The sequence below is a fragment of the Lipophrys pholis genome (assembly GCF_963383615.2).
Source record: "Lipophrys pholis genome assembly, chromosome: 17".
In the NCBI taxonomy this organism is placed as follows: Eukaryota; Metazoa; Chordata; class Actinopteri; order Blenniiformes; family Blenniidae; genus Lipophrys; species Lipophrys pholis.
This window is the reverse complement of record NC_137643.1, coordinates 15,318,927-15,330,872: the sequence shown is the minus strand read 5'-3', so window position 1 is coordinate 15,330,872 and position 11,946 is coordinate 15,318,927. Positions and strand designations below refer to the sequence as shown.

Genomic DNA, 11,946 nt, shown 5'->3' with positions numbered 1-11,946 from the left:
TTGGGTGTCCTCATGGATTATCAAAGTGGGAACAATCTATCCCCTTTTATGACAAACTGTTCAATATTTTTTTCATTTCACTGAAAACGCCACAAGCCTCACCTTCTAAATAGATTCAGATAAAAAGGCCAAAAAAAAGATAGCAGAAGTTTGGGCCATGAACATCCTTTTGCATTAAAAATAAAAACCAATCGATATGTCTTAAGATACTGTCTGGAGTGGAGGCCGGGATATAAAGGGTACAGTTTCATCAGAAAGGCAACTGGAGCGGGCAACTCGCTTAAAGTCTTGAAGATGTTACACCTCTCACCCAAAAAGCCTCCGTCACCTTAACACAGAGTCTTTGCCTACAGAAAACAAGACGTCTGACACTGAAAGGTTGCTTTTTCCTCTTCCAGACAAGTGATAGGATATAACAGCAGCATTTAGCCACTTTTTTTATTTTATTTTTTTAAAAGAAAAGAACATAGACATTTGGTCAAAAGAAAGAGCCATAATAGATGAATACAAAAGAAAAAGACAAACGTGCGAAAGTTCAAGAAGCGTGACAAGAAAATGGGTTTTTAAGTGAGTTTTTTGACGTGAGAGTGACAGAGAGAGAGAGAGAGAGAGAGAGAGAGAGAGAGAGAGAGAGAGACAGAGAAGCTTACAGTATGAGGATGGTACTAACCAGGACACACTGCTATGTTGCAGAGTTTGGTCTGAACCTCAGGCCGTCCACACACCACGGCACCGTCCACACACTTCCGGGTCCGCGTCCTGGAGCCCCGCCCACAGGTCACGGAGCACAAACTCCATGACGACCACTCCTCCCACAGCCCATGCACTGCAGACACGCATGAAACATGACGCATACACACAGACAACACGCAACATGGGGATGAGGATGAGAGCGGAGGTTCGGGGGTTGGATCGGGGTGAGGGCGGGTTGGGAGCGTCCCAGCACAGGCGTTAGAAAATGAAAGAGACCAGAGATTAAATGAGAATGAGCACATTCCTTAAAAGAACCATGAAGAACGAGGCGACCTCCTGACCCCGAGAAATAATTCCGGTTACAAAGGAGCAGACCCACCGAGCATGTCACTACATGAAAGATAATGGAGGTTAGGAATGGATAATCTGGTATTTGGAAATCATGCGGTTATGCAACTCCAGTCGAGACAAGGAAATGAACATGGCACATTTGCGTCTGAAATTATGGGAGCTTTCAGTCACCCAAGCATTAAAATGCTGATCCTCTTTTTCTCCTTCATCACTTTGCCTCTTTATTGCACAGCTCATCTTATTTTAGCAACCGATGAAGTTGAAACAAATAAAATCTGAATAAATTAGAGGGGGAAAAAAAAATTGAGAGATAATAAACTGGTGATGCTGCTTAAATGAGTGGTCGTTCTTATAGGACTGGTGCGTACCCACGCCTGTCTGCTATGATAGCGGATCATGACTAACGCGCACATATTCAAAGGCAAAGTAGTCCCAATATAACTACGATTTCCTCCAGAGATGCCCGACCTAAGACCGGAGGAAATGAACATTGAAAGACAGATATGAAGAGACTGAGTGAGAATGACTCCAAAGACAGAGCAGAGGAAGAGTCAGAGTTAATGAGTGTCAAGAAGAGACACAATATGAACAACTGGAAATAACACAACATATAATAAACAAGAATTTTACACCCTGTTTACACGACCACGCTTTGGAAACTATGTCCGCTCGCCCACCTCCACGGAGTGTTTGCCAAACCTTACATTTTACCCTTGTTGTATCTACAGACACCCAAACTACAATTAAATATTGCACTTTTGATTGTCTGTTTACAGTCAACGGGGCCTTAGAGAGCAAGCGCACTCATGAGCTCTGGCTGAATAGAGGTTATTATAAAGTGGCAGACAAGAAGAGATTAAACTGTGTTGGAAAAAGGGGTGCGAGACAGATAAGGGGCGAGATCCAAAGAGATGCTGAAGTCGGGAGAGAGATAGCAGGATACAGAGATGAGGGGTGGGCGGGCGAAACTTTGAGACAGCAGGATGAAGATTGCTGGTCCTGTGTAGAGCGAAGCTGAATAAATCATGCCGATAAATAATTAAGTCAACTCTGTGAAGGAAGGCTCAGAGGAGCAGGAGTAGAAGGCTGAGAGAGAGGGAGAAGATGGTGGTATTAAAAAGTACAGCGATATGAAGAGCTGGTAAATAGTAAGATGGCCTTTAACACAGAAAGGAACATGGTATCAGTCTGTCTTTAGGCTGCTCTACAAAGTGGATCTATGGTGGGAGAGATGTAAGGAGCGGTGGTAAGCATGTGTTTCGCTTTCTCTCCCTGGCGCTTAATGAAATGCTTCTCGGAGTAAACTCTTTTGTGGGTCTCGCTGAACAGGTGCGGCGCTGTGTTTCGGTAAATATTACTTCTCCGGGATCCTTCAACTTCAGTGTACAGAATGATATATGTGCTGTGCTGACACCGATTTCTAATTTATCTGTTGAGAGAGCAGAGTTTATCTGTGCTCACTCTGAGTTGGAGGAAAACCTCACACAAGCAGGATTTTTATTTTCTTTTTTTTCTTTTTGACATCACAAGCAATTTAGAAGGCATACCTAAAGGGGAAACCAAAGCTTGCACAACAACAAGAAAAAGCTCTGTGACTAGACAAGGCATCCTGGATCTGGATAGACTTTCAAATGACATGTAAAATACATGTAAAACAACAAACTGGGAGGCGGGATAATCTGCAGTAGAACTCATTACAAGGCCTAATACAAAACGTGGTGCATTACAGTCTGCCTAATGGAGGATTTTATATCCTATTATAAATGTATTTTAGTTTAAAACCCAGGGAGAACGTGTCTTTAACTCAGCTCTAGCAAAAACCTTTATCATAGAGAAAAAAACAAACAAACTACAATGAGTACGAGTAAGCTCAAAGTTTATAGAATAGGAAAGATTTCCGAGAATTGCATAACAACATGACCAAATGGAGGAAAGTACTGTTCACACATCAGAGTCTTGATATCAGTAATTGCAAAAAAACAAAAATACTGCAAACGCAAAACAGATGCAAAGCATTTAGTAACTGTTTTAGATAACAGGTGGTTAATAAAAAAACAACGATTACATTTTGTATAACTTCTGATTGCTTCTGGTTCAGCACACAAACGTTACACGGGCACTTTTTTATATTAGTGCTCATAACGAAACGTTTTGTCAGTTAATAATCTATTTGCAATTGAAAACAAACTATCAGGTATTTTATAAATACAATTTTGGGTTTTTCTTAAAGAAAAAAAGAAAAAAAAAAGATTTTTCTTTTTCTTTATTTCAGACATTCAGATTTTCTCGACTTGAAATACAAAAAGAAAGATTTATAGTAATTAATTATATATGCAATAAATCTCAAATACATGGAAGTTTCAGAGGTTGAATAGATTTGAAAAACGACTTTTCTATTGTATCCAACTTTTTTCCACACACGCAATTTTTGTACCTTTATTTGATTATACAAAGATGATATGTTAATCTAAACTTGACAAGAGGTTTAAACAACCGTCAATGATCTTAGAAGAACTGCACAGATCGTCCACTCTGAATGAGTTAAAGGTATTTGGCTCTCATCATTCCTTTGGATGGGGGCTTTAACTTTGCTGCTCAGGATGTCTGAGTGCTGCAATTACACCAAAAAAACAACAAAAACAACAGTGCTGAAAGTTTTTACTGCCGCCGAGTGTGTGATTCTAAATCATTTTGCATCAAACATACAGCAAAACTAATTTCCAGAGTGTTTAGTTGAATACAATATGATAATAACTGAAGAAAACAAACAAACTGGCATTGTCAAAAGAGCTGACAGATTTTTAATTTCACTCTGAATCGCTAAACCTTCACAAGAGACAAGACCGAGGCTTAATAAGCAAAGAAAAAAAAAAGAAGAAAAAAACCCAAACAAAACAAATACAAATACGTTTCATAATTTTACAAGATTGCTGTTCGGGCGTCGCTCCACTTTACTCTCATCGCCTCCACACAAAATGATCTATAATAAACGGCACAGGGACGAGTTTTGGGAATAAGACATTTGGGTGTTGTTCACACGACAATGTTTTCAAGTGAAAATTGAAACCTTTCATTACATTTTGGGTGTCCGTTTCCATGACAACAGTGCTCAGAGACACTGAAAAGGACCGTTTTTAAAAACGGCTCCCAAGGTGTAGTTTCTTGAGGACGCTCTGGCTCCATGTAAACGGGGGAATTGCTTAAAGCTTAAACACTGCTACTGCGAGTGTAAACCACAGCAGTAAATATTCCTGCGCGAGTAGATGGACAATAACAACAATGGTGGCCTCCAGAGTGTCATGACTTCCAACCCATACTCTACTGGGACTTGGTTTATAATTGAGACACACATAATGGCAATCCAACTTCATAGAATATATTGCTTTTTTTTATTTTTTTAAAGCAGATTAAGGTTAGACAAACAAATTCTAATCATAAAATGATTAACCCTATTGTAGCATCTGACAAGATATATTGATAAACAAGAGATGTTTCTTTAAAAAACAGCAGAGGAAACTGTTTTGGCAGTAGCATATTAAATAGCAAAATATGTCAAAGTTAAACTGCATATTAAGGGAGTTTTTTACCAAGAGGATTTCTGTCAGAAAGGCAGGCGCTGAAGAACAAGTTCACGAGTAACCAACTGGTCAGTGTCGCTCAAACAATAGCAGCCTTGCAGATCTATTTCGCCTCATTCGTATATTGTTGAGTAGAATCAAGTTAATTAAGCAAACAGTCGCCCAAGTTTTTGATGCAAACGCAGGAAAGCTGAATGATCATGATCGCCATTTTAAAATGCACACGCATTCATGCCGACGACACTTTCCCCACACCAAGCAAAACGAGGTGTAATGAGGAAGCATGTCATCAAGTGAGATCTTTACTTTCCATATAGCTACGGAATACTGCTGCATATATTCTTCCGGGCTCTATAGAGAGATCAACTTTCTCTATCTCATTTCCTCCTCAGTAATGTATGGACTATAATTGGAGGCATGCATCATATTGATCCAGAGATTACAATAATTACTAGCAATTTCAGCAGGGAGCGCCGAGCAGCGGCGCGGCTACATTATAACTATAAATGAGTTTGGGGCATGTGTGTGAGTTTGTGTGCCATCTGCATGAGTGCATGACTGCATCCTTATGTGCTTGGATAGGGACTGAGAGAGAAGTGTGGCGTGTTGCAAGCATTTGACTATGCAATGACCCAAACTTACTGTATTCATAATGCTCCATTGTTTCACTCCATGCTGTAAATGTCACTGAGTCTATGGTAAATGAGCAGTGGCTAAACAGAACACAAGAAGGGGCTGCTGCTACTTCACTTTGCATGCTTTGGGGCATGAATTCTACTTCAACGTATATTCTTCCCTGTCTAAACCAAAAAAAAAAAGAAAAAGATAAATTGCCAGAGCAGTTACTGGCTAGTTTGCTTTGTCATGAACCATACTATTACTAAAAATTGATTATCTGTATCACCTTAATTTAGGAGTTTCACACATGAAAAACGAAGAGAAAAAAACCCCTTGTATTTTCACACCATTGGCTTTCTGTCTGAGCCGCTTCTCTTTGATGTTTTCACACGCGCTCGCCGGCACACATTTCCAAGCCCCTAAAACAAATTATTGGTAAAAAGAAAGAAACAAAACAAAAACAAAGAAATACGGGCAAATCCATATATCCGATTACTTACGCAGACTCTGCCGTCCTCACCTTAATACACTGACAGTCGTGGGGTTCCTCTAATGCTTGCGAGCCTTGTAAATTTGCGCTTGCATGTAAAACGCACAGAATAGGAGATGTTCGGTTGAAGACATTCCGTTCGTAGATCGCGTGCAAGCAAGTCACAGATTCACTGAGCGAGTGCGACTGAGTAGCAGGATTCAAAGGGAGCAGTCCCTGCTGGTGCACTATGCATGAGACGGGGCCTGCTTCTGTGATTCAATTCTCTCAAACGCCTGAAACAGGTTGTATACCTATGGCATGTTATCATTTTTCTTTTAAGTTAAAAATTCATTGCGCAGAGTACTTTACACGTATATATACTATATGTATGTTGAGTGTGGCTGTTTAAGTCATGTGATATTGATTTGTGTGTGACGATGCATGCCTTTTTTGTCACCGTTTACATTACTTCTCATCGGAAAAAAAACGGAAATTACTCCAAGAAGTCCCATTAAGTTCACTAATGACTTTAAAGTCTCATGCAGTCACCCCCACATTCCCGGTCTACTTGAATTCGCTGTGACACCATTCAAGCAATCCCCTGAGTGGCCCCAAACCCCTCTAGAATCACGTCAGAAAACATCAGAGAAGTTGCGGGGGGTATGAAATAATAAACAGAACACAGAACACAGCAACCAATATCCCATCAAAGGAGCAGCTCAGGATATTAATATCGACAGTGAATGGAAAATGAGGCACTTAGACATACAAATCGGGCTGAAACATTTGCATAAAAACAAGATTAGCATAAGCCCTGACAGGGAAGGAAAACGTTCCTCTAGCTTTCCTTATTTTTCTTCTTCTCAATTAGTGTCTTTTTTTTTTTTTTTTAAGTAAACACAGACCTCTAACTCATGCATGAGAATGTACACTCATTAATTCTATAAAACCTTTTACAGGTATATATAAAGTGGAGAAACTTACGTGTTTCAAGAGGTAGTGACTACATAACACCCATACCTGGTGCTGAAACACAGGAAGTCAAAAAAAAAAAAAAAAAAAGTATCCAAATTTCTGCCTGAAGTTTCTCTGCTTTCCCCCAACCAGTCGAATCAGAGACTAAAGCCATGGCGGCCCACATGCAGGGAGAGTTTAAAAGGAAACTTCAAAATTAGAGAAGCAACACATTCGACAAAATGAACGCTCCACTTATGGAAACACACACACCGTGGTGTATTTTTGGGGCATTGCATTGCCTTGGATTCATTTCCTCTTCACTCAACCAGAACTACAGTTTGTCTGACTGAAATCACATTTTTCATCACATTTTCTTTTCAATATGGAATTACTATTTTGTAAAGTTTACAAAGGCAATTGGATATGTGTGCAGATTTTAGGTCTCCTCCAATTATAAATGCACATATGCAGCCACGCAAGCAAGAGCCTTAAAATCAGCCCAGTTTTAATGTCGGTACTCAAGATTGCCGCCATAAATTCAGTATGCTGCTAAGTGCAAAGTATTCCCATTATTCTCTCCGCTGCTGTGTTCAAGCTTTGAATAACTGCCATCAAAGAGCTCTCTTTGAACAATGTGACATCAGAGCGAAGTTGACCTTCTTGAAGATGAAATGCCACATTTTTATCCCGTCAGACATTTGTATGTCATTGTGTCATCAGTGCATGCTCGCCTGTGCTATTTTTGTAAGATCTCAGTGACATTTCATTACGAAAGTGTAATCAGTTCATTCTTAACTCCAAAATAGACAAATGTGCCACGCGTAATGAAGTTCTCTCCACAGACGCCTGATAAATCGCATTCGACGAGACGTGATAGAACGTTCAGTTTGCTCTGACTTTTGACTATTTAGCAACACAATCTAATCGGGTCATACGCGAGTCGAAGTGGTCTGTTTTTGCCAGAGTTGGGGGGGGGGGATTCCCTGAAGGTCTTCTGAAATATGAGTTCACAAGATGGTGACCGAGGTGTGGGCAGATGAACAGGAAAAAAAAGGAATTCCTTATGGCCAGTGCAGAGGCATATGGGAACACTGGGGAAATCAGGCGCAGCAGATATCACATGGAAATGAATTAACACATATGAAGATGTGAGTCCGCAAGGGCAGCCAGACTGTGACACCACAGATGGACAAATTCCGTCTGATTTCAGTATGCCCATATCATTAAGGCTATGTAAGTGCAATAAAGTAAAGAACGCTTCCTTCATTCATTCAAAACATCAAACAGAATATGTCTCTATGCCTATAGTGTCTATGAGTACTGTATATCACTAATTTTCTGACTGTCATGCAATTATATTTACACGTACGTAAAAAGCAAACCACGTCAAGCCATCATTCAATAACTGTCTGAACTCTTTAGGGTGGAAGCAGAAATCTAATGACGGCAAATTATCCTTGTGAAAGTGACATTTAAACATTAGTAGGTGCCAGTTCTGCATTGACTTACATTTACGGAGAAAAGTTAGTGGCCCCGACTTCTCATTTACCACTGTTCTCACCCACATCCTTCCATCATCCACTGAGATTATTGAAGTGCTGTGTACGGAGGATAGAGGTGCCATATTCCTGTGATCCAATCTCTTACCTATCATTGGGTTCAAAGAGGTTAGCCTTGGCCTCCCACTTTCAGCTTGAATGAAAAACTACATTATCTTCCTCTGCCATGCAGTTAAGAGATGCTGTAAGGTCTTCTTTCCTCTAATATATATGCTCTATAGAGAGGCACACAGACAATCGCCTGTTATCACATAGATAGAGAACCCTGAGAGTGACCGCTCCCATGCAAAACAAGGGATTGCTCATGATTCTTAATTATCAATCCCCTCGAGTCTACAGTGGTCAAACAGGAATCCATCAAATGAATGTTGACTGTCTTTGACTAAATCAACTGGAAAAAAAAGCCTTGTCTTCTTTTTGCTAAATTGTGTGACACAAACAACTACTGTGATCTCCTTGACTGCTATACGCAAAATAACATAAAAGTTCCAGTCTTTCAGACACACTCAAACTCCAAATGCCACTTTGGTCTTTGTCCATGAGTTTAATATTGCATACTATATGATAAAATAGCTGTAGCGAGAACATTTGGATACAATTGTTGAGGGAATAATGGCTGAAAAGCCCATCGGTGATGGCGGGTGTGTTGATTGCAATTCTATTCAGACCTGGATGTCTGTCATCTACTGCTTTAGGTAGTGAGCATCTTTGAAGAGGGACGATTCAATGTGAAGAAGTGCCATGCAGGGTTTTACCTTCACTGCAATCAGGGCAATCAAACAAATGCAGGACAGACACTACTTCACATGTTCGTCTCATAAAGATCTGTGCTGGCAATCAAGGAAGAGCAGAAGAGGCATTATTTACGATGAGTCACATGAGTTGTCCCAGCAACTCAACCTCAATGGTGCTGTGTGTTTTTGAAGTGCAGAGGAGATGCTGTTCCCTCTGGTGCAATATTTTGTTGCAAGCAGATTGGACTGTCTGCACTCAGCTTCATTTGCTGAGCATGGACTGCATGCATATGAAGATTTAACTGGACTAGTTTACAATGGTCTCAAATTCTACGCTGACTTTAAACGCGTGGAGACGAAAATTTGGACGTGGACTCACATCATCCCTATTCCTGTGCGTGTGTTTGTATTTTCAATCCAGGCCGAAACATATAAATCCAGACAAATGAGAAGAAAAGGGAGAAATAAGATCGACGCTGAAGGCAAAATGAAAGAGCAGAAGAGAGCTAAAGATAGAGAGGCCAGTAAGTTTGAACTTTCGCACTGTGGCAGGTCTAATAGACTTGCTGACACCGAGCTGAAGTGTCAGTCTGTCAGTCTCTATCTCTCTTCTTTTTTTTTTTTTCTCAGGTGGGCAGCAGTGTGAACTGAAATGACAAAAAAATAAAAAATAGACAGTCTCAGTCTGGGGAGGTTTATTTTCGACTCCAGCTGCAAGTTTACATTATATGCTTGCTGAGCAGAGCCAGTGTCATGTGTGCATGCTCGAGCATGTGCAAACCGCCTACCTTCGTACTGAAAAGTGACAGAAAAATAAAATCACAGTCCTTATTTTCTTATTTCGTTGTAGAAGCAGAAGGAAGTTTGAGATGCTGAGGCGTTACACGGAGAGCTTGTGGTTGAATGCCACAACGGGGAAACTTTCATATTTCCAAGTTGAATCCAGAAACCACATAGACATAGGAGGCGTGAAATAATCATTAGTGGAAGCTTCATAAAGGCACTCTCTACATATTCAACATCGAAAAATTGCCCACGATAGAGGATTGATCGCCATTTTATTCGGGATTTGGTTCAAGACAGCCAGTGGACAGTTTTGTTCAACGTACCTGAGCCTGTGATTCCAGTTTCACCTGGACAAGACGAAGTGTTGTTGCACATGCGCGTTTCCCGCAGGGCGCCGCTGCACAGTGTCCCATAGGGAGACGAAACACACGACCGCGTCCTCACTTGCCAGCCTTGCCCACATGTGAGAGAACATACGCTCCATTGGGACCATTCCTCCGCTGCAGGGTCACCTGTTAAAACAAGACAAGAAGGAGCAAGGACAAGATTGAGCTTTATATATAGATATAGATATATATATATTTTTTTTCTTTGTTTGAGGGCATGCTCATCTTGGTGAGACTTGTGGTCCATTTGTAAAAGATCAGGAAAATGCAGCACGTGACGGCCTTCAGAGATGTAATACCACAGCATTGTATTTGTTGAGCACATATAAACCATTGGCGCCGTTGCTTTGTCTCTAATCACTGTTTGAGCAGGAAAGAAATTCCGCTACACCACAATTACCACAAAATCGTCACGCCATGTACTGCATGTCTAACAGCAGAGAGCAATGCCCTGAACATGGCCAGGAGTTATCCTGTCAGCCATTCAGCATGCAATGTGTTTATATCTGTTTGTGTGAGCAACGGTCAATAAAAACTATTCTCTTTTAATAACAACTTTGGTCTGTAAGTGGGATGGAAGACAGTGAGTCAAGACGAAAAGTGCTGATCTCTCCGGTTAATGCCACGATGTAAAAATGTTTCATGATCAGCATCATCATTAATTCAACTGCGCTACTTTTGACAGTCATTTTATTGTATTGGAACGGATCGTTGGTATGAAATTAGTTAAGTTGCTAGTTCAAGTTTATGTGAACTCGTTCCTCATTAGTTCTATCGTGCATAAAGTCAGTTGTTAAGTACTGACCTTCTAAGAGACGACTTGTTCATATTACCACTAGGTAAAACCATAGCTATTACTGTTTTATGCAGGAAGAGCATCTCAAAACAAACTCATTCTTCTGGACGGAAACAAAAACAAAAAAAGACACCCTGATGTCTGTCTTTGCTCTGTCCGCAAGCACATTTCTTTACCCCTTTGATTATATGTCACAATTAATACAGCTGTTATGTTTGAGTTGAGTTATTAGAGACGTCACTCGTCACTCGTTCCTGCGTTGATGGAATGACAGAAACTTTCACTGTTGATGAACATAGAAATCTAGTAAAAATACACACAAGTGATGTCGGTTCAGCTGCCTAATTGTCAATATGGGTTTCCACAGAAGGTCAAATATTGAGTGTCTACAATCAATATTTTTTTTTCTACATCACTAAATCAAAATCAATCTGTCTCAGGAAGGTCTGAACTGGTCTGAACACTGTATGATAACAGAAACAATCAAGAAATTGTGGAGTACTCTCAATAATGTCACGACAATTTGATTTGAAATGATCAATAAATTCTTAAATCAAATTGATATAAAGAAATAAAGTAACATCCATACAAGTGACAAGGGTTGTTGAAGGGATCTCCAAAACCAAAAAATGAGCTACCAAACGTCATACAACTATATGGAACAGGGGACAAAGATTAAAGCCTTGCTGTTACAATTCTCTCATATTCTGAAGTTTTTAGGGAGATATTGGGCAAATGCGTGTTAAAAACAAAGCTTACTTTGCGAAGCTTTACTTGCAGCAGGTCAATTTGGTTTCAGAGTAAACAGATCAGCGTCACTGGCAATGATCAAAGCGTTTGAATAAATTTTAAGCTTAATGATCTTAAGAAAATGTTTGACATTATTGATCCTGTTATCTTACCCTATAAATGGGATCGGAAACGCATAAAGGTAACAGTCTTACAGTGGGTAAATACTTATTTAAATGGCAAGTAGCAGTTTGTGAAGTTGGGTAAACTACAAGTTATCATATCAG

The 11,946-nt window shown here is 40.1% G+C and overlaps 1 protein-coding gene across 1 annotated transcript in view; it reads right to left on the bottom strand.

Moving 5' to 3' along the window:
• Nucleotides 1–10,003: 10,003 nt before the first annotated feature.
• The window catches only part of LOC308122837 (adhesion G protein-coupled receptor B2-like), a 117,848-nt gene continuing 115,905 nt past the window's right edge, over nucleotides 10,004–11,946 (bottom strand). Inside the window, exon 4 of the mRNA XM_080484963.1 lies at nucleotides 10,004–10,260. Within this exon, the coding sequence (XP_080341089.1) occupies nucleotides 10,037–10,260 (224 nt within the window). The 3' untranslated portion in view covers nucleotides 10,004–10,036. The remainder of the gene's footprint in view (nucleotides 10,261–11,946) is intronic.